The sequence below is a fragment of the Otolemur garnettii genome, unplaced genomic scaffold (genome assembly GCF_000181295.1).
Source record: "Otolemur garnettii isolate 467f Iridium unplaced genomic scaffold, OtoGar3 scaffold00019, whole genome shotgun sequence".
Taxonomy (NCBI): Eukaryota; Metazoa; Chordata; class Mammalia; order Primates; family Galagidae; genus Otolemur; species Otolemur garnettii.
Window position 1 is genome coordinate 23,159,981 of NW_003852414.1, and position 24,932 is coordinate 23,184,912.

At 46.5% G+C, this 24,932-nt stretch overlaps 1 protein-coding gene across 1 annotated transcript in view; it reads right to left on the reverse strand.

Annotated features, from left to right (window-relative positions):
- ITIH2 (inter-alpha-trypsin inhibitor heavy chain 2) overlaps positions 1-24,932 on the reverse strand; it is a 33,636-nt gene that overhangs the window by 599 nt on the left and 8,105 nt on the right. The window contains exons 5-20 of the mRNA XM_003786826.3: positions 23,587-23,691; positions 21,067-21,229; positions 19,249-19,356; positions 18,628-18,756; positions 18,336-18,452; positions 16,414-16,582; positions 14,420-14,545; positions 12,304-12,485; positions 10,366-10,551; positions 9,957-10,096; positions 7,861-8,030; positions 5,400-5,534; positions 3,600-3,713; positions 2,999-3,197; positions 2,323-2,495; positions 1,605-1,716 (exon numbers count right to left, since the gene is read on the reverse strand). Coding sequence (XP_003786874.1) covers positions 1,605-1,716; positions 2,323-2,495; positions 2,999-3,197; positions 3,600-3,713; positions 5,400-5,534; positions 7,861-8,030; positions 9,957-10,096; positions 10,366-10,551; positions 12,304-12,485; positions 14,420-14,545; positions 16,414-16,582; positions 18,336-18,452; positions 18,628-18,756; positions 19,249-19,356; positions 21,067-21,229; positions 23,587-23,691 — 2,328 coding nt within the window. The remainder of the gene's footprint in view (positions 1-1,604; positions 1,717-2,322; positions 2,496-2,998; positions 3,198-3,599; positions 3,714-5,399; positions 5,535-7,860; positions 8,031-9,956; positions 10,097-10,365; positions 10,552-12,303; positions 12,486-14,419; positions 14,546-16,413; positions 16,583-18,335; positions 18,453-18,627; positions 18,757-19,248; positions 19,357-21,066; positions 21,230-23,586; positions 23,692-24,932) is intronic.

The following is a 24,932-nucleotide window of genomic DNA, read 5'->3' on the forward strand; positions in this document are numbered from 1 at the left end:
GGTTAGGGGACAGACCACAGTGCCATCTGCAACCTTTCTGTAGGCCCCTGCAAGGGAGACTGTGGGCATGGTTCGGGGACAGACCATGGCACAGGTGCTATTTATCTGTAAGCCCCTGCAAGAGGGACCATGGGCATGGTGAGGGGACACGCCACAGCGCCATCTGCAATCTTTCTGTAAGCCCCTCAAGGGGGACCGTGGGCATGGTGAGGGGACACTCCACAGCATGGCTGGGCGGGCACAAGACGTCTTCTTTTCCTCCTTGTTCTCTTTGCCCCTCTCTACCACCACATCTGCCCACCGCCCACTTCTCCCTCCTCCCCAAGACATAAGACATGTCAGAACCTGGGACTTGGTGTTGGAAGGACAGAGAATAAACATTGCACCCGTAGATAATTCAAATAACCTAATAGAGGTTGACCCAGGTGGACTTTTCCAGTAAAGTAAAGAGCAACAAATTAACTCACATGGAAAGAAGGTAAGAACAGAACTCCCGAGTGCTGAGTGCTGTAGGCCAGCCTCACATTTACCTGAGGAAGGAATGTGAGACACCTCCTGACTTCACTTAATGGGCAGGTGTTCTATTAAAGGTGGTGCCAGCCGTTCTGAGCCTACTCATGCCCTCCACTTCAAGGACAAAGAAACCAGTGTTTTGACAAGGTTTGCTAATGAGCCGTAAGTGTATGTGACTACATAACCCCCAGATCAACCCACTCTCAGGTACCACCATCCTGTGCTTGGAGAAGATGTGATTGAGAGTCAGCATTTACTTTTTGTCATTGGAGTAGAGAAAATGCCCTTTTACCAGCTACATGACTTCTGACGAGCATGATTAAGTTCTGCTCACTCTTCTGTAAAAGATCTCTAGCAAACCGACCCCAGCCGAGTGGCAGCCTCGCTAAGAATGCATCGTGTTCCCTCCCAAATCTGCTTTTGCGGTGGTGCCTATTATTGCGGTTTTAAGGTTTAATTATCATCGTAATGTTATGGTTAAGTATGAGGAAGCCTAGAGTCACTTCTAGTAAAGCAAAGTAGGCTGCTTCGCAAAAACTCTAAAAAGGCAAAAAATGCTTTAAAATGCTACCAAATTCGGCATGGGCGAGGGGACTGTAAAGGACTGGTGAAAACAATAAAGATTTATAAGAATTTTACACTCAGAAGGCTTCACAAGTGTCTCAAGTTCTCACTTCCAATGAAGCACATGGGTCTGGTTTGTGCTTCCACCAAAAAAGCAGTCAGAAGATCCACACTCAAAAAGGCCCTGCCCCTGAATAAAAGCATCCATTCATTCTCCAGCACGATGGCACTGGGTGAGTATTTATTTCTAAGATTCTCTCTTTTGATCAGCTTTGTCAATTATCCCACTTGTGAACTTAGGCTTCTGATGTATAAAGATGAGAACGACAGGTTAATCTTGACATTACGAGACCATATGCCTACTTATTATTTGCATTCCAGCCTGCTAGAAGTGTCCTTGTGCAATGTCTCTTCCTAGCGGGTTGTTAAGGTTGACGTAGGCGGGGCTTGCAGCGTCCTTTCCTGCCCTTCTATTTGGAGGTGTGGGAACTCTATCAGGGGCCCTGTGTCATGTCCCCGAGGCCCACCTGCTCACGGTCAGCGTCTGCCCTTTCACTTCCATGCTGGCCTCCGGCTTCTGGGGGTCCTTTCCTGGTCTCTCATTGAAGATGCGTATCTTGGGCTCCTGCATGAACTGGCCTAGCAAAACAGAACCCAGACATGTGTTTACACGTAACCTGATGCAGAATAAAAAGACAGGCTTGTCATCTGGCCAAGCCGCATCTTGGTCCTCCCTCCTGAATGTCTAGGGTAGAAAGACAAGTGGACAAAGACCAGTTGAGAGGGCAAAGGAGGAGAGATTTGCTCTCCCCCTGCTCACAATCATTCTGCACACGAGGTTCCTCCACCGAACCATTAGTAAGTTGACCACCCTAACAGCAGGCGGGTGACGTTGGCACTTGAGGGCACAGCTCAAGTAGGGAACAAGGTTTGTGTGTTGCTGCATTTGAACCCTTCTTAAAGTCCTGGGGACAGTTATCACAGACTTCCTAAACCAGTTCGCTACTCTTCAGTTAGAGAAAGTCTTTACTGTAAAACTTACTTTAAGTCCGTTGTCATAACGTGCCCGATTTGTGATGCTGAAACCCCTACCCGGATGGCTTCTTTCCTGACTCCCCAGCACTGCTGCTCCAGGCCTCTGTGCCTCTGGTTTGCACCCGCCACTCCCCAACTTCTACCCACTGCTCTTCAAAATTGCTAAGGACCCAGTGCGGCCCCACCCCGGCTGGACGGTCGGCATCTTACCGATTAGCCCGTGTACTTTAGGCGAAAACTTGTTGGTGGGGGGGATATAAATTCCCAGAAAGTCCACATTAATCGGATGCTTCTTCCAAACGCGATGAAGTAAAACAGAGAAGGACATTTCCTTGTCCAGGGCAATGGTCACGGCTTTTCCCTTCTTCACTGAGATAAGCACGCTGGTGTGGAAGGCCAGAGGGAATTAATCAAACCCAGAGCAGACTTCTAGAGCATGAACTCCTTCCTCCCGCTAGTTTTCTGAGAGTTTTGTTTACAATATGTTTGCTGTAGAATGTCATTGTTCTAACTCTCAGCTCTAGAATTCCGTGAGAGTGTGTGTGTGTGAACAGTCCGATGGGGAAGTGTTACAGGTGAGGTAGGATCGTAATGTTTGGAGGGCCCTCTCTGACGTCAGGTCAGCTGTGGGTTCACTCACGGCCCCAGCATGTAGGCACCGAGTCCTTACTAACGGCAGCCACTAGACTAGACTAGACCCTGACACAGGACAGTGACCAAAACCCCTGACCCTGCGGCCAGGATAACAGTCGATTTTTCTGAATCTCAGTTTCCTTATATTTAAAATGATGATTTTTAAGTTCTATGTTGATGTCACTGGTGTCTGGGTTGATTTATGCCATCACTAGCCAAGGACAGGCCCAGACTCAGAGGGAATCATACTTGCCTTTGGTTGACGACGTGCACTGTGTCCGACCAGGACAAGACAGACGTCCGGGACCTGCGGCTCATGGTGATGGCTTTCGTGCTGATTTCTATTTTTGTGTCTTCCTTTTGGAAATAAAACCCCAGTTTTCCAAAATAGGTGCTTAGTTTTCCATTATTTGGCTTCTTCGCACCAACAAGCTGACCGTTGACTAAAATTCCTACAGAAAAGAAAAAAGGTTTTCTCTCTCGTGTACAATTTTTCTTCTTTTTTTTTTTTTTTTGCATGTGTGGGCAACAAAATTCAAATTTGTTGAACTTGACGATACGGGGAGATTATTATTTTGCTTCAGGATTTATGTAACTTTTTTTCCTTGTGATTCTTGTTTTACCACTGAGTTTAAATTAATTATAGTAAATAAGATTTGCTAGTTCATGCTGAGAAGCAGTATAATTGTTCAAAATACTTCAAAATGTATGTGTAATGTAATCTTCACTAATATCAGAAGTTGGAAAGTAAAGAACTCCAATTAAGGTGAGGAAGAAAGGAATCCCAGATAGTGACAAGAAAGCATGAGAATGATCTAATTGTCTAATTCAAATATGATTTCTTTTTATTTTACCTGATTCTGGATCAGAAACCAGGTTGAGGATTTTTCCAGGTTCTGAGTCAATATTGAAACAAATATTACTTTGGCTTTTTGGTAAGTAAATGATGAAATGTGGGTCATTTTCAACTGGAAAATGAAAACAAACAAAATCAGAAAAAAGGAAGATATTACGATTTTGAATAGTATTTTGTTCCAGAACCCCTTTTATTTAACCAGAACAAATATTTATGGTGCTTCTACTATATGCCAGGCTTTGTTGTAGGCACTAGAGACTGTCCCTTCCCCTTGGAGCCTCCATTGGAACTTTATTTTATTTGACAAACACTATGGATATTTATTCTGTAGCTGTCATGCCTGTACTAAGAGAGAGGCTAGATATGAACAAATAGGAAGGAGAGAGTAGGGCAGCACCTGTGGCTCAAGGAGTAGAGCACTGGCCCCATATACCAGGGGTGATGGGTTCAAGCCCAGCCCCTGCCAAAACTACAAAAAAAAAAAAAAAAGACAGACAGTAATTATATAATATACAAGGTGTCTATCAAATTTGTGTGTAATTTAACATTGTTGTAAGTTTTAAATTGCACACAAACTTTACAGACACCCTGTATAAAGAGATAAATAGAATTTTTGTTTGTTTGTTTTTGAGACAGAATCTCACTCTGTTGCCCTGAGTAGAGCACTGTGGCATCATAGCTCACAGTAATCTCAAACTCCTGGGCTCAAGCTACCTTCCTGCCTCAGCCTCCTGAGTAGCTGGGACTACTGGTGCTCACCACCACCACCATCACCACCACACTTGGCTAGTTTTTCTATTTATAGTAAAGATGGGGTCTCACACTTGCTCAGGCTGGTCTGGAACTCCTGAGCTCAAGTGATCCTCCCACCTTGGCCTCCCAGAGAGCTGGGATTACAGGCATGTGCCACCGCATCCAGCCAGAGATGTATTTTTTTAAGGAGCCCCATATGGTGCAGAAAAATAAAGTGACATAATATTGTTCACATACAGATTAACAGTAATAAATTCTAACAGCAATGAAGAATCAGGCCATTCCCAAGAAATTACTGCTGTTGTTTTGAACCTGAGCATCCAACTGATCCTTTCTGGGCTTTTAAAAAAGTTTTCCATTTAGGGTGGCTCCTGTGGCTCAAAGGAGTAGGGCACTGGGCCCCTATGCTGGAGGTGGTGGGTTCAAACCCAGCCCTGGCCAAAAAAAAAAAAAAAAAAAAGTTTTCCATTTAACCATTTAACAAATATTTGGTGAAGGGGAAAGAAAAACTAGGTGCAAAAAGTACATTAGGCAACGTTTGGTGCAGCTCCAGCTACATCATGTTCTGCACCTTCTGCAAAGTGGCCCTGCGTGCGGGATGCAGACGGGACCTCTAGGTGAGACAGAGCCACATAAACGGCACAACCACCAACCACCAGGCCGTGCAACAAACCGGCTGCGAGAATGAGGATGGAGGGGTGATGAGCACCCCCGGGGCAGGCTGAGCCAGGGGGTAGAAGGAGCCAGCTTTAATTTTTTTAAATTTCAGGTTAACATGAAGTTCCCTGTAATTAGGTTACATAGTCTGCTTCTGTAAGATCAATTCCGAGTCACAGTTGTGTCTTCACTCAGGAAGTGGGTTTCACTCCGTATACCCACACATTGTACCCGTTGGGTGGGAACTTTCCCAAATTTCTCCTTCGCCCCTTTTCCCCGCTCCCCTCCTTGAATTTAACTGGGTCTTTCTCTCCTGTGAGAGGTTGTGGCCTCCGGGGATTATGGAGGTTGAGCTCCAGGATGGGCAAGGGGTGTCAAAGCCTCCTACCTCGCATCACGTGTGGTGGGGGCGTTGACTCCAGCACCCGACCTTCCACGGGCATTGGGACCACCGGTGTCGGGGAAGCGTTGGCCCAAGCGGGGATTGAGTCTGGGGAGACTCGGCTGCCGTAGTACAGGGCGCCTGTGCAGAGAAACCTGCATGTTAGTTTCCGGGTCTGCCTTTCCCCGGAGACCGCTCACAGTTCCAGGCATCTGTTTTACGCAGGCCCCTGGGTGTCGGGTGAGGGTTTCTTCTATATTTTATTCCAGAGTTTTCTCTTCTCTGGCTCCCTCTGGCATTGCCCAAGAGGACCTGTGATACGGTTTTCTCTGGAGTCTGGAGCCTGAGTGAGGGTGGCAGTGGGAGCCGCTGTGCAGAGCTGGGGATGTGCCCAGGGCCTTCAGCCTTAGCCGGGAGATAACGCCCAGGAGAAGCCGGTCACTGTGGGCGTCTCTCTGGATCTGTCTCTACTCACTCCCCAAACAATATGGAGAGTGCTTCATAAAGCAGTTCTCCGACCTTAACCCTGGGGAACTGGCACACGTTCGTTTCTCAAAGACAGAGACACTGACTGGATGAAAAGGCAGAGCAAAATCAGCCTCATTTGTGTAACGTAACCCCCCTACATCCATCTGTCTGTGAGGCTCCGGGCTGGTGTAACCAGGACATCTTTAGTCGGAGTTCCTTGAAGCCTGGGCAAATGGGGTAAACTTGGCAATGCCCTTGACCAAAATTAAAAATGGAGAAAAGGATCCCTCTATTGTATAAAGGTCATTCTCAAAGATATGTTTCCTTCAGACCAGTCCCTAAGAAAGAGAAGGAAAAGAGGTCTTCTCGCCTCGACTATGGAGACTGCCTGCGAACTTTGGACAGGGCTTAGAGAGAGGGATCGATTTTAAGGCAATTTTTAGATTCTCGGCTTCCACACACACTCTTTCCGAAGGAAACCCCTTTCTCCTCATTTACAGACAGTTGGCGGGCTCTTCTCTGGCCTCCCCTCACCCACAGTCCTCACCCACCATCTCCCGGGAGCTGAAGCACCACTCCAATATTGGCAGAGTATCAAAGAGACAGAACAATTCTAATGACTGGGTAACCAATCTTTCGGCCAGTCAGATGGTTTCCAGTTCTTTGCTTTCTACAAGACTGGAGAAGGGCTTGAGTTGTCAGCTGATTAAAATGTCCTGAATGCAAATCCGTATGCGAGTTTTGGCACATAAACTCAAAAGAGTTCAGATAAGTTAGTAACGAAACAGTACACAAGCTCTTTCCAGCTCTGTCTGCTTATCTTTATCAATAATGTTTATTGGGATTCATGCCTATAAAAAATATTTTAAAAGTAAAATTAATGCTGAATATTCTCTCTTTGAATCTATCCATACATAATATTTACCCATGGGCACATACATGAAAAAATACTCGGCCCCATTTTTCTCAATAAGTGATCATTTCCAACCAAATTGTAGTTATGTGTATCAAAATCTGTAATAAATTTATATTATTTTGATCACTTGACTATTAGTAGCAATTTCAGTACAACTCAATCCAGAAAAGAATTTTGATCACTCAGAGTCCCATGGACATAATTTTCAAATTTAAAATTTTTTATTATTTATTTATTTATTTTTTAGAGACAGAGTCACTTTGTCACCCTCAATAGAGTGCTGTGGCATCACAGCTCACAGCGACCTCCAACTCTTGGGCTTAGGCGATTTTCTTGCCTCAGCCTCCCAGAGTAGCTGGGACTACAGGTGCCCACCACAATGCTCCAGCTAAAAATTTTTAAATTAAAATTTAAATTTCTAAGCATTTTTCTTGCAGAGTGACAGGATAATTAGTAATAAAAAATATATTACATTGACAGCACCTGTAGCTCAGTGGGTAGGGTGCCGGCCACATACACACCAACGCTGGCAGGTTTGATCCTGGACCGGGCCAGCTAAAACAATAATGACAACTGCACCAAAAAAAAAAAAAAAAATAGCTGGGCATTGTGGCAGGCGCCTGTAGTCCCAGCTACTTGGGGGGCTGAGGCGAGAGAATCTCTTAAGCCCCAAGAGTTTGAGGTTGCTGTGAGCTGAGATGCCACAGCACTCTACCAAGGCCGACAAAGTGAGATTCTGTCTCAATTTAAAAAAAATATATATATATATATTTTTAAATTTTGACCTTTATTTTAAAAGGTCAATATTTACAATGTTCCACAAATTGTATTTGTTGCAATTATTTAAAGAAAAGGAAAAAATTAAATGTTGATTTAAAAGAATGTCAGGGAGGTATATACAAAGGTTTTCAAAATTCCTTTGGAACACATGTAAGCAAAAATGTTTAAAGACCACAGCAATAAATGGTACTTGAATTAAGTTGGCAGGAAGAGCCTGGGCACTCAGGGTTGCAGGGCCGGGGCGAGAGGTGGGCTGGGGTGGGTGACAGCTGCCTTGGGGTGCCCCCCGGGCAGCATACCTACCTGAGCAGCAGGAGTAGTCCTGCGGGGGAGAGTCGGCCAGCATCCGCTCGTCCCCCGCCTCATTCTCAATCACCATCGCGGTCAGTGGGGTCACGACATGGTGTTCTAGAGACATCTGCAGGATCTTTTTTGTGATCTTCCTTTTGGTGGCAGCCGTAGGAGCCAGGCTTCTGTATCCGAGAAGCAGAGGTGTTAGAGAACATCACTGCATTTAAGGGGGACTCAAGTCTGCACCCCTTTACTGCACCCCACTTCTGGTGTCCTACCCGGGCCCTGGGGGGCAGAGGGGCACAGGTGACAAGGAGGCAGAACTAAGTGGCTTCGAGAAACTTAGACTCGTCTTTCATCAAGCCATGTGGTCCTATAGGATTTTGTTTCTGTTTTTGTTTTGGAGACAAAGTCTCACTCTGTCCCCCAGGCTAGAGTGAGGTGGTGTCAGCCCAGCTCACAGCAACTTCAAACTCCTGGGCTTATGACATCCTCCTGCCTCAGCCTCCCAAGTAGCTGGGACTACAGGTGCCCAGCAAATTTTTCTATTTTTGGTAGAGATGGCTCTCATTCTTGCTCAGGCTGGTCTTGAACTCCTGAGCTTAAGGGATCCTCCTGCCTTGACTTCCCCAAGTGTTGAGATTACAGGTGTGAGCCACCATGCCTAGCCCTGTGAGTTAAAAAAAAAAAAATCAGGGTGGTGCCTGTGGCTCAGAGGCAGGGTGCTGGCCCCATAAGCCGGAGGTGGTGGGTTCAAACCCAGCCCCGGCCAAAAACTGCAAAAAAAAATCAAAACCATTTGTTAGAGCAGTGTTAGGTTCACGGTAAGGTACAAAGCTTCCCGTGTACTGCCATCCCCACCGAGAACAGCCTGCCCCCATCACCATGCATCCCCATCAGAGGGGCTCGTTGTTAGAACCGACGACCCTTCACAGACACTTCTTAGTCACCCAGAGTCCGCACTGTGCTTGCATTAGGGCCCACTCTTTGTGCTGTATTTCCTAGACAAACACGTAACAGCAGGTACCCCTGCTATAGGCTCATACCAAGTAAATTCACTGCCCTGAAGATGCTCTGGGCTCCACCTAGACATCCATCCCCCTCCCTTGCCCCCTGGCAACCACTAATCTTTTTATAGGAATTTTAAAAAATCAATATTTAACTTCTGCCACAACTTGCTTTATGCCTGTGTATACTCACAGCATGCTTCTGTCTGAGAGGCAGGGGTAGTTCTCTCTTCAAAGTCCCAGCTTACAGCCTTTTGTATTTTTTATAATTGTGGTGACCGTAGGGATTTTCCCTGAGAGTCCAGTTATACAACCATGTGTCATTTCCCCACCTAGTTTAGACCGTCCTGTCCCATCGTCCTAGAGAATCTGATCTAATCTTAGCTGGTGGAGTAAGGCCGGGCAGAGCCGCCTTCATCACCCTTCCTCATGCCCCGGGTGCAGCTACGCTCCTGATACAGTTTCCACGTTGGAGACACAGAGGCAGCTTGGCAGAGAAGCCAGAGGTGACACAGGTGAGTTCTGGGGAGCCCTTCCTTGGGGGACAGCATAATCGCGTCATTGCGAATTTCTCTTTAGACCCTAACCTGTGTTCAAGAGTAAGTGTGAATGATCCACAGATACACACACAACGTGGACGAATCTCACAGATATCACAGTGAGAGAAAAAATGCAGAGACCGAAGAATGCGGATCGTGATTATGTCGCTTGTGGTAATAGGCGGAACTATTCGATGACGACAGGTGTGGACACAGCGGTGTCCACTGGTGGCGGTGATGGGGGTGGGTATTGGCGAGGGAGGAGAATAAGGGAACCCTCACGTTCTGTCTGGATCCGGGTGGTGAGTGATGTAACAATTCATTAAACTGTACACTGAAAATGAATGCACTTTGCCTTACCCTGTGTTAGATCTCAGTAAAAAAAGAAAGAAGAGAACCCCCTTCAGCTGGAGTGTCGGACCAGCGGGGGTTAGAAATCCAAACCTGGCTTCCCTCGCTGCCTTTCCCGGCTCTAACCTGTTTCTGTGTCTGTTTTCAATTGTTCCAGGCGCATGGGTCACTCTCTCATATCCCCCTGGTGTGTGTGCGCTGGTCCGCTTACCGCTCGGCCAGCAGTTGGTTGATGGTGAGGTAGGCCCACAGCTTCCTGGTGAAATCGGGGTCTGCGTGCTTGTCTTTGGACAGAAAATCCTCCAAGTCGTCCATCTGGGCCAGGGTTTCCAAGACTAACTCCGTGTTGGCCTAGATGGCAGAGGTTCGGGGGAAAGACACCGGGGAAGGGAATTAGAGTTAATCGGGTCACCTGTGCTGTACATGGACGGGGACACGAGAGGGGTGGACGTGAGTGTGCACCTCCCGAGGGTGGGCGTGGGCCTGGGTGCGAACAGCTGGGAGGCCCCCCTGGGGTCTGCCGTCTTCTCCTTCACCTAATGCTTTTACTGTACATAGGTGACTGGGGAAGGCAGAGGGGCTGTGTCCAGGGCACCCCGCAGGGGACGGAGCAAGCGTACCGAGGTGGCAGTGATGATACTCTGTATCTCGTCCAGTTTATCAGGGTCGAACTTTCCTGCCACCACAATCTCTGACCCTCCAAAATAGTTAGGGAAGCTGTTTTGAGTGACATCTGTTACTGACGTGTGGGGATAGTTGAACTGAACATTCCGGAGCAATGGAGTCGAGACCTGGTTGTAGAATTTCTACAGTTCATACAAAAAAGGAGAGAGAGAGAGAAATCGTTACTTTCTTGCCATCTCGTACATGTATTTTTCTCTCAGGTTCTTAGATGCTTAGCAGATACCTCGTAATTATTCTCACAGGACCTCTGAGACAAGGAAAAATTCTCACAATTACTAGAAAAAATACTGAGACAGAGAGAGGATAAGACTTGTAAAGAATATTACCCTGGATATAAGAGCCCATTTTTCTTCTTTTCTCTTATGATCAGTGCAAAAATCTCATACTCATAATAAAAAAAAAAATCAGCTAGTCGGACTGCAAACTAATGCAACCCTTTTAAATGGAAATATGGCGAATCCTCAAAGAACTCAAACTAGACCTCCCATTTGAAACCATAATCCCATTATTAGGCATCTACCCAGAAGAAAAAAAAATCATTTTATCATAAGGACATTTGCACTAGAATTTTTTTATCGCAGCTCAATTTATAATCACCAAAATGTGGAAACAGCCTAAATGCCGACCAACCCAGGAATGGATTAACAAGCTGTGGTATGTATACCATGGAATACGATTCAGCCATTTAAAAAGATGGAGACTTTACATGTTTTGTATTAACCTGGATGGAGGGAGAACACATTCTTCTCAGTAAAGTATCACGAGAATGGAGGAGCATGAATCCAATGTACTCTATTCTAATGAAAGCCAGTAGATGATCTAATACACACCCTCGTAAGAGAAAAACTCAAATCAGTTCAAGGCGGGGGCAGGTTGATGAGGGAGTGGGGAGGAGGGAGGGGGAGGAGGATGGGTGTGCTCCCACTTCATGGTCACAGTGGTAGGGGGTGTGACACAGCTCTTGGGGGCTGGACACAGTTATAAGGCTCTACCTAAAAAATACAAACATTATAGCCTCATTCTTTGTACCCTTAAATTACCTGAAACAATAAAAATAGGAAAAAAAATCAGCTGGGTTGATATTCCTCAAATTATTACCTTATCCCTTACTTGTCCCCAAGTTTAAAGAGTGTCTGGCACAAAGGGCGGGAAGTCTTGTTCTTTTTTCCCTAAATTGTTTTCTTGCCCATTTATTCAAAATAAACAAGTAATTTGTGTCTTTCATATTTAAGGAAATTTACAGGCCATAGTTTGACCTGTTTCACGTGATTAAAAAATTGATGTCCAAGACGACAATGTACTTTAAACTGTTGGCCATGATAGCAGGGAGACCAAGTGCTCAGGGGGACCCAGAAGCTACAAGAAGCATTTTTTTTTTTGAGACAGAGCCTCAAACTATAGCCCTGGGTAGAGTGCTATGACGTCACAGCTCACAGCAACCTCCAACTCCTGGGCTTAAGCAATCCTCTTGCCTCAGCCTTCCGAGTAGCTGGGACTACAGGCGCCCGCCACAATGCCCGGCTATTTTTTGGTTGTAGTTGTCATTGTTTGGCAGGCCCGGGCTGGATTCGAACCTGCCAGCTCTGGTGTATGTGGCTGGTGCCTTAGCCACTTGAGCTACAGGCACCACCCTACAGGAAGGTTTGACGGTGCCTCGGGGGATTTTTCGTTTAGGGCGAAGGGAAGAGTGTCTCACTGTCAGTGCAGAAATACAGGAGCGAAGGGGGACGTACAAAAATTCCTGCTTCTTGTGACCGAGTATGGCTGAAATAATGAGAATTTTGAGTCAGATTCGGCCACCTTCTTTTAAGCAGCAGATATGGTAGTTACTTGATTTTGAGCAAAGAAAAGCAGAGGACACAAGAAAGTGTTACCTTGAGCTGGGAAGACGTGTCCTGGTTTCCATAAATCCTTTGAGCAATCCCCCGGTTTTCATTAGACAGCCTCTTCAAAAAGTCGTAGTCGACATCAAACCCCATCCCCAGACTGAACAAGGAGATGTTGTCTTGAATGCTCTGCTTCACGTTTTTCTGAATTTTTGACAATTTTAGTTCACCTGAAGTTGGTGATGACAGAAAGGAAAGGGAGGAAGAAGCAACGTTACGATGTTCTCGAGAAAATCCAAGAAAGGCAGTTTACTGAAATTGGCCACAATTTAAAATGCACTTACCCATGGACTCAGTAACCCAACTTAGAGGAATTTCTCTCACAGATCACTCATCCATCCATGTGGAAATGAAGGGGGACAGTGGTACTTAGAAGTAATATTTGAGAATACCAACATATTGGAAACAATTTAAATGTACACCAGTGAGAGAGGTTGGTTAAATTAGGGTCCATTCAAGGCTCAGCACCTGTAGCACAGTGGTGATGGCACCAGCCATATACACTGAGGCTGGCAGGTTCAAAACCGGCCCAGGCCATGTAAACAACAATAACAACTGCAACAAAAATAACCAGGCATTGTGGCGGGTGCCTGTGGTCCCAGTTACTTGGGAGCCTGATGCCAGAGAATCGCGTAAGCCCAAGAGTTTGAGGTTTCTGTGAAGCCACGGTACTCTACCGAAGGCAATATAGTGAAATGCTGTCTCAAAAAATACATAAACAGATAAATAAAATACAATAAATAAATTATGGTCCATTCAAGCAGTGAAATGCCAAGCTGTTATTAGAAAGGACACAATAATTCTTTGTGTGTTTCCACTGACAATCTCAAAGACACATTTTTAGAGGAGAAAAAATAAGGTCCATATGGGTGTATCTAGGAGACATTCAGATGCACACAGAAATGGACGCGTGTGCGTTCTGTGTTTATGCATATTCACTGTGGATAAACGTGTGTGCCGTGTGTGCATGCTGTGTGTGTGCCGTGTGTGTGCCGTGTGTGTGCCATGTGTGTGCAGATTCACTGTGGATAAACACACACATGGTGGACGCGTGTGGGTGCCGTGTGCATGCTGTGTGCATGCTGTGTGTGTGCCGTGTGTGTGCCGTGTGTGCGTATTCACTGTGGATAAACACACACGGGTGCAGCTGTGTAGACGGCGAGCACAGGTGTGCGTGAACTATCTCTGGAAAAATACACGAGAAACTGGTGACCAGTAACCGACTCTGGGGACAGCAAGCAGATAGTTGAGGGACATGAGTGAGAAACAGACTTAATTTTTTTTATAGCGTGTTCCTTTTTCTTCCTTCTACTTTTATGCAAAGTTTGAATTGTGAGAGAACTCTGCGCTGACGGGAAGCACTGAGGGCGCAGCGAGTGTGTACCAAGGGCTCAGTCTCCTGTCACTACCAGCAGCCCCCGGTCTTCCCAATGCCCCGGTGGCCCTTGTTCCTGTGGCCTCATGCATTTTCCTTGCTTTTAGCTGTGGCACGAGTTGGACACGGTCCTTGTCTACATGACAACACACTCGGGCAACACAATCCAGCATTCTCTATTACTTACATTCATCAGGATAAAGACACGAATAAAATAAAAATAAAAGTAGACAGCAGAAGTGGGCAGATGTTGAAGCTATTTTGCACATCAGAAAAATAATTAACTTAAAGGCGGTAGCAGAGAGCAGTCCACTCTCCAGCTGCCCCCAGGGAAATGTGCAGAAGAGTAGGGATAGGTCACTGTGGCCTCCAGAGGGGACCAGCCCTCCTCATTCTTGCGTCCACACACCCTCTTCACTAGGCTCACACTGAGGAAATGATAAACGCTCCCCCAGCCTGCATCAGCTATCCTCTCCACACACTAGGAAAATCCAAACGCAAATGTCCCCAGACTGTGTGGGTGACATCGGGATGTTCATAGACACCGCTGGCAGGGGCTGAGCACTAGTCTCAGGGGGTGAGGGCTTCAGGGGCAGGACGCTCTCTTTGGGAAGCATGGGTTTAAAACGTTTTAGAGACTTGGGCCAATGCCTTTGGAGTTCCCACTTTAAGAACCACCGCCCTAAGGGGCCACAGCGGACCCTGGGAGAAAGTTGAAGCAATACTTGCCAACTGTTGGGTCTCCATCCGAAACCAGAATGATGAGCGACACTGAGTTGGGGTCCAGCAGGCCCAGGTTATTGGCTTCGTTCAAAATGAAGATGGCTCGCAGGAGGGCCTCGTTGATGTTTGTGCCTGTCGAGGCAACATCGGGGCCATTGCACGTTGCTTTCCACACACACAAGATCACACCCCCCACTCAGGTTCGTCTGCCTGGTGATCACTTACACATCATGTATTTCACACCAAAATTATTTGACTGCTTTTTAAGGAACACCAATCCCGATCAGGCTGGGGATCCCCCCGTGTAGTGAGATTATTCACTCTGAAGTAAACCAACCCCTTGGAATTAGCCATTACAAAGCACAGTCTATTTAAACATCAAACGCAGGTCTCTAAATCAGCCCTTATGTGATATTCTAAAGCAGTGATTTTCAACCAGTGTGCTGCAAAAACTTTTAAAGATCATTAATTACATTATTTATGAAAGACGTTCAAAGCACAGTAGTATATTCTTTTTTTAAAAAACTCTTTTTCTTATTATTGTTTTTTGAGACAGAGTCTCACTCTGTTACCCTGGCTAGAGAGCTGTGGCATCATAGCTCACAGCAACCTCAAATTCTTGCACTCAAGCAATCCTCTTGCCTCAGCTTCCTAAGTAGCTGGGGCTATGGCCCCCACTATAATGCCTGGCTAATTTTTGTATTTTTAGTAGAAATGGGGTCTCACTCTTGTTCAGGCTGGTCTCAAACTCCTGAGCTCAAGCAGTTTACCTGCTTCAGTCTCTCAGAGTGGTAGGATTATAGGGGTGAGCCACCATGCCCAGCCTTACTCTTTTTTTGATCAATGTAATTTAAGTGTGCCTTGGAAGTTTAACCATAGGTTCAAGTGTGCTGTGAGATAAAAAAGGTTGAAAAAAGCTGAGCATGGTAGCTCACGCCTATAATAGCATTCTGGGAGACTGAGGCAGGTGGGAAGCATGAGCTCATAGGTTCAAGACCAGCCTGAGCAAAAATTGAGACCCTAGGCTCAGCGCCCGTGGTACAGTGGTTATGGTGCCAGCCACATACACCAAGGGTGGTAGGTTTGAACCTGGCCTGGGCCAGCTAAACAACTGCAACCAAAAACTAGCCTGGCATCGTGGAGGGCATCTGTAGTCCCAACTACCTGGAAGGCTGAGGCAAGAGAATCACTTAAGCCTAAGAGTTTGAGGTTGCTGTGAGCTATGATGCCACAGCACTCTACTGAGGGTGACAAAGTGAGACTCTGTCTCAAAAAAAAAAAAAAAGAAAAAAATTGAGACCCTGTCTCTACTAAAAATAGAAAAATTGAGGCAAAAGGATCGTTTGAGCCCAAGAATTGGAGGGTGCTATGAGCTATATGTAGCACCACGGCACTCTACCCAGGGTGACAGCTTGAGACTCTGTCTCAAAAAAAAAAAAAAAAAAGTTGAAAAACATTGCTCTAAAGACTAACATTTTATGAAATGTAAGTCATAAAGAAACACTCTAGGCCAGGCACTGTGGCTCACACCTATAATCCCAGCACTCTGGGATGCTGAGGCAGGTCAATCACTTGAGCTCACGAATTCGAGGCCAGCCTGAGCAAGAGTGAGAACCCTGTCTCTACTAAAAATAAAAAACTGAGGCAAGAGGATTGCTTGAGCCCAAGAGTTTGAGGTTGCTGTGAGCTGTGACAGCACAGAACTCTAGCAAGGCCAATAAAGTGAGACTCTGTCTCAAAAACAAAAAACAAAACAAAAAAAAAAAAGAAAGAAAAAGAAAAGAAAAACCACAAAGAAACACACTGTCACTTACTAAGCCTTGTTCTAGGAAAGGGTGGATGACTAAATGCTTGCATGGGCTGGATTACTCATTGGGCTTTCGTCCCAAACTTAGCATTCATCGTTCACTAATAGATGTGTGATTTGAGAAAGGCCATTGAGACTGCAAGACCACCGTAACGGAGGATGAGCCTACAGGGGTGTAAGCCATGCCACTCACCTCCGCTGGGCTGGATTTTCTCAATATACCTCTTGGCATCTGCCACCTGTGTTTTAGTAGCTGAAACTAAATCGTTTCTCCAGGTTCGAACGTTATGGTTGAAATCAATCACGGAGAATTGGTCTTCAGCTCTCAGGTCGTCCAGTATGGTCTTCATTGCTTCCACAGTCTATTTGGAACGAGATTAAAGAAGGCTCTCATTACATAAAATCTAAGCTTGAGAAGAAACTGGGAAGATTAATCATTGATCGTCATCACCTTTCAAGCCGAACTTCTTCCAAAAAACTCACCTAGGTCAACACCTAGGTCAACTCACCTAGGTCAACACCTATCCTTCACTTATTCTGAACATGTTATTATTGATTTTTTTTTTTTTTGAGACAGATTCTCACTCTGTTGGCCCAGCTGAAGTGTAGTGGTATCATCATAGCTCAGTGCAACCTCCAATCCTGGGTTCCAGTGATTCTCCTGCCTGCCAAGTAGCTGGGGCTACAGTGCACCACCACGCCCACCTAATTTTTCTATTTTTTTCCTAGATACATCTGTCTTGATTTGTTGCTCAGGCTGGTCTTGAACTCCTGGCCTCAAGCATCCTCCTGCCTCGGTCTACCAAAGTAGTGGGATTATAGGCACGAGTCACCATACCTGTCCTTTTTGATTCTTAAATATTTACTGTCTTTTTTTTTTTTTTTTTTTGAGACCCAGTCTTGCTCTGTTGCTCAGGCTAGAGGGAAGTGGTGCCATCACAGCTCACTGCAGCCTTGAACAGCTGGCCTCATGTTGTCCTCGGGCCTTAGCCTCCAGAGTAGCTAGTTCTATAGCTGTATGCTACCATGCTTAGCTAATTTAAAAAAAAATTGTAGAAATGAGGGTCTCATTATGTTGAGGACCGCAGTTTAGAGACCAATCTGGGCAACAAAGTAAGATACCTATCTCTACCAAAAATAGAAAAATTAGTTAGGCATGGTGGTGCACACATACAGTTGCAGCTGTTCAGGAGGCTGAGTCAGGAGGATCGTTTGAACCCAGGAGCTGAGGTTGCTGTGAGCTAGAGTGACGCCACTGCACTCTAGCCAAGAGACAGAGCAAGACTTTGCCTCAAAAAATTAAAAACAACAAATAAATAAAATACAGCCCTTCCCCCAAAGAAAAGTGATTGTTGAATGAATGGTAGTTGGTTGTTCCAACTGGCTGGATGGCTGTTTCCTTGTTTGTTCTTAGAATGGCATCTGTACCACTTACCACTGAATCGGCCTATACTGAGCTCCCACCTGGAAAACGTGAGAAAAATTTGAGGAATTACGATATAACTAGAAATGATCCACATGTGCCGATTGCTGATCTAACAGCTGCACGTGAACACAGGAAGATCTTAAAGACAGAAGATTGAAAGAACCTGCGTGGCCTGAGTCGGAGGAGGTGACTCAGAGCTGAAGTTTTCCAAAGAGGTTGAAGAGACGGTTTTCAAGAAAATTTTGGGCACAGAATAGGAAAAGAGAGGAAGGGAGGGAAGAGGAAGTGAGAAAGAGGGAGATGAGAAGGGAGAGAACTATAGAAGGAGGGGTGACTGAGCGGGGGGGCGTGGGTCCTGAGGGCTGTGGAGGGAGGGGTGACTGAGGGGGGTCCTGAGAGCTGTGGAGGGAGGGGTGACTGAGGGGGGCGTGGGTCCTGAGAGCTGTGGAGGGAGGGGGGACTGAGGGGGGTCCTGAGAGCTGTGGAGGGAGGGGGGACTGAGGGGCATGGGTCCTGTGACCATGCAGTCCTCCTACAGCTTTAGGCAGAGTTCGCACCCTCCGCCACTGACCACACTCCCTGAATTTTCACCCTCAAAGTGGAGGAAGTATGGAACACTTGCATTTCCGGGGGGTACCCAAGAAGTCAAGGAGAGGCCCACGTACCCCTGCAAACGAGGGAGCGCTTACCTGCTTCATTTTAACGCCCCACATAGAGCCACTAACGTCGATAACAAAGAGGATGTTTTTGGGAATCGGGTCCAGGCTTTCAGGAGCAAAGAAGTGGACGAAATACCCATTGAATACCTGCAAGACAGAGGTGCTTGTGAGTCAAGTCCCGACTGATGTTCAGGAGGTGAGGAGGTGGGGCCCCCGGGGCCGAGGGAGGAGTGAGGAGGTGGGGGCTTGGTGGCCGCCGCCGCCCTTCCCCTGCCAGCTTGGCGGTTGTGCCGGCGTCTGTCTCGGCGTCTGTCTCGCTGACCTCAAGTTCGCCGGCCTTCTTTTCTCTGTCCACGTCATACAGCACCACCAGCTCCCCATCCACCGCGGTCTCCAGGCAGCTGGGGCAAATCCTCTGCTGCTCTACCGAGGGCTTGAAGGAGACATGTGCCTGGAAGGAACGCAGAGTCAGGGTCTGTCCCCAGCCTTCCCCAGGGCAAGTGGCGCTGCCCAGTGCCCAGGCTGCATCAGGGTTGCGGCCTGGATGGAAGGGACACAGCCAGGGCTTTTGGGGCAAGTGTCTGCCAGCCTGTAGCACCACTTGCCAGGTTTCAGGCCTTTTTAAAAGAGATCAAAGACTGTCCTCTCCCTGTCCCCCATGGAAGGGATGATGACCTGCTCTGGAAAGAGTCTGTGAAATGTTCCTAGAGGAGTTTGACCTCAGAGGGGTCTCACTGGCCATGAAGGCAGGAAGCCGAACGGCTCTTGCTGGGATGGATGGAAACCTACCATATATTATTTGGAAACCGTCTCTTAGGGGCTGATCAAGTAGATGACCCAGGGAAAATGAGGTTCCAGAAGGGACAGTCTGCTGTCAAATGGAATGAGGTAATAGGGAGTGTCGTTCTGTATGTCCCGGGGAAGACAAGCAATGCTATGGTACCTTCTGCTGTCCTTTAGAAACGACCGTTACGCCCTCAAAATGGCCGTCAAACGTGTCGGGAACATGAAGAAACCGTATTCCCTGAGGCTCAATAATCCACACGTCTACCTAGAGATGGAAAGAAAAGGACTCGAAGCATTAAAACGCTTTAAAAAATCCTTAAGCAAGAACCAGGTCTGTAATCCTAGCACTCTGGAGGCCGAGGCAGGTGGACTGCTTGAGCTCAGGCATTCCAGACCAGACTGAACAAGAGCAAGAACTGTTTCTACTAAAAATAGAAAAAACTAGCAGGGTGTTGTGGGGCGGGGTGTGTGTGTGCCTGTAGTCTCAGCTACTCCGGAGGCTGAGGCAAGGGGATCATTTGAGTCCAAGAATTTGGGGTTGCTGTGAGGCCATGGCACTCTACCCAGGGAGACAGAGTGAGAGTCTGTCTCAAAAAAAAAAAGTGAGATCCCGGGTAAGTCCTCTGATCCTTTTCTCATCTTCATGTCTTCCCAGCCTGGCTCCACAATCCCTTGTGCGGGTTGTTTTACAAATTCCTAGGTGATAACTCCTTTGTGTCAGTTCAGTTCTCCTGTTCTGGGCCTGGTCTCCCTGAGATTTTCTTCTATTCTAATCTTGGTATTTTAAGAGCTTTCATGCTGCCTGGGGGGACAGAAGCCATGTCACTATTAATCATACTGCCTTTTCTCCGTGAGGATTCATCGAGAATAGACCATTTTCCCCACACCTTGGGCCTTTTATTCTTTCTGTTTTCTTGCTTTGAACAGAGTTCAACAGGGAGAAATCCCTTTTGGTTGTTCTTGACAAAACCGGTGTCATAAATGCCATTTCCTGAATGCTCATTATAGTCTAAGTGTGGCTGACTCACTCACAATGAAGGAACAAAAGTCTATTATCGCATCCTTATGCAGAGATGGTGTCTTGCTATGCTGTCCAGGCTGATCTCAAGCTCTTGGTCTGAGAAGGAGTGATCCTCCCTCTTCAGCCTCCCAAAGTGTTGAGATTACAGGTGTGAGCCCCAGCTATAATATCCTTTGTACAGATGAGACCATGGGCCTCTGGATAACTTATCCCTGGAGGTTACTATTATGGGTCAGACCATGGCTACTCCATGAAGAAATGTTTACATCAAATCTCTGGAACCCGTGAGTGTGAATTTATTTGGGAAAAGGGTTTTTGCAGATGCAATTAAGGATCTTGAGGTGAGGTCATTCTGTACTTACTAGCTAGTGGGCCCTAAGTCCAGTGACAGGTGTTCTTAGAAGAGAAAGGCAGAGTGGGCTCTGAGATGCTCAGGGGAGGAGGATCTGTGACCACAGAGGAAGAGACTGGAGTGACAGGGTGACTTGGCTGCAGATCAAGGGCTGTCCCTAGGGAAAACGCCCCCCCCCCCCCCGACCCTCCAGAGGGAGTGTAGGTCTGCTGACACCTTGATGCTGGACAGAGTGACCTGGCTGCAGATCAAGTGATGTCAGCAAGGAACAGACTCCTCCAGACCTTCCAGAAGGAGTGTAGGTCTGCTGACACCTTGATGCTGGACTTCTCTGAGAAAATACGTTTCTGTTGTGTTCTATGCAGTTTGCATTGTTACGACAGCCCCAGGAAACTGCTGCAACAAGCTAAGGGGCAGAGATGAGCTGAAATCTGGGAGGACAGGGCATGGTCAGCTCTAAACCACAACCTTTTCAGTGCAGCAGGACTGTCCTGCTGAGTGGAGTGGCATCAAATAGCACAAATAGTGAGGACAAAGTATAAATCAGGGGGAGGGACCATAAAAGGATGGGGTCACTGTTCACCCCACAAATCCGCACTCACCTCCAAGTGTTTGGCCAGCCGTCCCGGCTGCAGGTAAAGCCTGTGTTCATAGGATCCCAGCTTCCTCCACTTGGCTTCCTGGTAGTGGAGTTCGAACTGCACCTTTGCTCCAGGAAGGACGTTCACTTCTGTTCTGAAGTTCTCCATATCAAGAGCTTTGCTCCTGAAGGTGAGAGACCGGATGGAAGTCGGTGACTCACCTGCACAACCCAGAACCTAGGCAGCGGGTGTGGAGACTTTCCTGGGTGTCCAGCCTCTCAGTTATTCATGTAAATGAACAGCACATACCCTGGGGCAAGTGTAGCACCTACATCCTGCCAAACCCACCAGGGTCTTCAGTCTCCTTCCTGCCCCATCTTCTGATCCCAGAGCTGCCTACTGATTGAGTGTCATCTGCAAAAAGCCACTATGAACTGGCCTCTACTCCGGGCCAAGATATGTCATTACCCTGATCTTTCATGTGATAATGAGTCTCACTGAAGATAAATAACCTTCTCAAGGACCCACGGTAGTCAATTCTAGGACCAGGGCTCACGCCCAAGATTGACTGCACAGATAGCTCACAATTCCCACGCTGCATTGGAGACTCACTGTAGGAATCCTTTACTTTACTATTTTAATAATTAATTTTTTACTTTTTTAGAGACGGTCTTTCTCTGCCACCCAGGCCGGGGCGTAATGGTGTGATCAGAGCTCACCACAACTTCAAACTTTTTAGCCCACTTGGCCTCCCACATAGCTGAGGCTACAGCCGCACCATTACTCTCAGCTAATTTTTCTCTTTTTGGTAGACATGTTGCCCAGGCCGATCTCAAACTCTTGGCCTCAAGCGATCCTCCCCGCTCAGTCTCCCAGAGTGTTGGAAGTATAGGCCTGAGCCACGTACCTGTCCTCTTTCTATTTTTAGAATAATTCTCTTATTTCATCATGTTAAATATGTATTTGTAGTGTAAGATCATATAAGGTCACTGTTCCTATCGAATCCAATGTAATTATGGATTTTAAGGCATTAACAGTTTTAAAGAGAAAACAGCAGGATTATCGAATGAGGGTGATTCCAGGGTAAATAATGAATGAGTTAAAAAACAATGAAATAATGAAATAAGCAAGGTGAACTGGGACATGCTCAGCCCGTTTGGGATCTGGGAGTTCACGTGCGCAGTCAGCGTGAGATGTTGAGTTGCAGAAGGGAACAGGAGCATGGCCTGGTGGAGACCTGCAGGCAGAGTCCCCAGTGAGGGCCCGTGTTGACCTGGGGGTGGGCTAGAGTGAGAGCTCTCTCCGCAGTATCTCCAGGGCTTAGAAGAGTTTCTGTTACCAATCAATATTTGTGGAGTAAATAAAGGAATGGGTGACATGATGAAAATGGTGGATAGAGATGGCAAAATGATTTGTAAAAATAAAAGATTAACCTGAAGCAATACCAGAAATGGTCCCTCTGCTTGGATTTTTTTTTTTTTTTTAGACAGAGCATCACTCTGTTGCCCTGGATAGAGTGGTATCTTAGCGCATAGCAACCTCAAACTCTCAAACTCATGTCCTGGGTTCAAGCAATCCTCTTGCCTCCTGAGTAGCTGGGACTACCTGCCGCAAGGTCCAGCTAGTTTTTCTATTTTCAGTAGAGACTGCGTCTCACTCTTGCTCAGGCTGGTCTGGAACTCCTGACCTCAAGCGCTCTGTCAGAGGGTGTTTTAATCCCTCTCAGTGTTAGGGCTTGTCCCACCATTGGTGGGCATTATGGTTATTGGTTCCTTGTCTGTCCCCTGCATGAGCCAGACAGCGACTGTTTCTGCGTTGCTGCTGCCTCTGACAGAACAGATGACATTTGATGAATTTTTGTTACATAAACAAATGCTTGAACTCAATGAAAAGAACTTGAACTAAAGGTAAATTTGGATATGTAGAAGAGGAGGCAACGAAGAAAAAAACGAGGCAGGATTTGGCAGGAGATTGCGTATCCGCAGTGTTAAGGACTAAAACACTGAAAATCCCTTGAAGTTTCCTGCATAAGAGGCGTCTCTTTGAATGGTTGGGCATTCCCAGCATCTCATTTAAGGTTACAAAGAAAAAATAAATCCATAAAATCCAAACCAAGTACCTACTGCTTAAAAGGCCCCACCCATAAAAATGTGGCATATTCAATCACTAAAACAAAGTCCAGACTTTTTCTTCTGTATGTGTGCTAAGTTTTATAACAAGATTGCCAGTATTTCTAGAGTTCCTCTCTGTACGCTACAGATCATCTGTACTCCTACAGATCATTTGCTTATTTACAGATCCTCCCTCTACTTGCAAGACAGGTGGTATCAATACAATCAATGTGAGATCATCCAAAACCCATTGGCTAAAGAGAGGCCTTTAGGGAGACAGAAATAGCGATTTTGCATTCTGCTGTCTGAGTAAGAGAGTTGATATTTGCTTAGATCCTGGGCCTGTCCGGAGGCTGGTTTGCTGCAGGGATGGAACGAGAGCAGGGGCACTGATCTGGGTGGAGGTGAGTGCCACTCAGCCAGCCCTTACCTCACCAGCCCCGCTGTCTTGCCTTTGGCTCTTGCCTGTGAGTAGAGAGCTTTGCCCACAGTTTTCTCTCTAATGGAACTCCTAAATGTCGTGCCATCCACAGTCCTAGAAAAAGACAAAAGGCCACCGGTTGGTCAGAATGGCAGTGTTAACAAAACAACTAAAAGCACCCAATAGGCTTGATTTAATGAATGGGGATCTATGATCATTTTGCATCTATAGGAAAGAAAGATGGATACAATATAAGGGTAGAAAGCAGCTCCGGGGTGAGGGCACAACTACAACAGGGACCCTACCTACCAAATGCAAACACTGTAATCTAATCACTTGTGCCCTCATATTAATCCTTCAGATTAAGTGCTGTTCTTTCTGGGTGTCCGTTTTGAATGACAAATGTGACTAGGAGAGGTGACTGATGAATCATGAATTATCTCATTATGTGTGGCTTGTTGAACAGTTTTCTGTGAGTGAAGAATTTGGCATAGCCTGGGGAAATGCAACGCACTGAAGGTTCGTGTCCCCCCAAATGCCCTGTTGACTACCACCCTCCAGTGTGATGGTACGAGAAGTCGGGCATTTGAGAGAATATGAGGTCAGGGGAGTAAACAGCATAAGCACCCATGAAAGATTTGAACTGTAATGATTAGTTATCTTCTCTGTTTTTTTTTCTTTTTTTGAGACAGAGTCTGACTATGTTGCCTTAGTAGAATGCTGTGGCATCACAGCTCACAGCAACTCTTGGGCAACTCTCAAACTCTTGGGCTTAAGCTATTCTCTAGTCTCAGCCTCCCAAGTAGCCGGGACTACAGGTGCCCACCACAATGCCCGGCTATTTTTTTGTTGCAGTTGTCATTGTTGTTTAGCTGGCCGGGGCTGGGTTCGAACCTGCCACCCTCAGTGCATGTGGCTGTAACCACTGTGCTACGGGTGCCAAGCCTCCTCTCTGGTGTTATACATTCAGTCCTGTCTCCTCCCCCCCCCCCCACCCCGAGGGAGACTAAAATAAATGGATGCTTCCCTATCCTGTCTTTTGTCACTTCAAATCTTCTAGGGAATGAGACGTCAAAGAAATAAAAGGATGAAGATGAAAGAAAGAAGGGAGCCCCAGAATGAGTAAGTTCCAATTATGGGGTTAAAAAATCAGAATTTATTAACAATAGTTTGAAATGTCCTTCCTAGAAATGGTGTCGTATAATTCAGCTACAGAAAACCTTTTTCTTCTCCTTCTTGCTTTTTAGAAAAGGCTGACCACCGGCTAGGGCGCCAGCCACGTACACCTAAGGTGGCGGGTTCGAATCCCCAGCCCGGACCCGCCAAACAACAATGACGGCTGCAACCAAAAAATA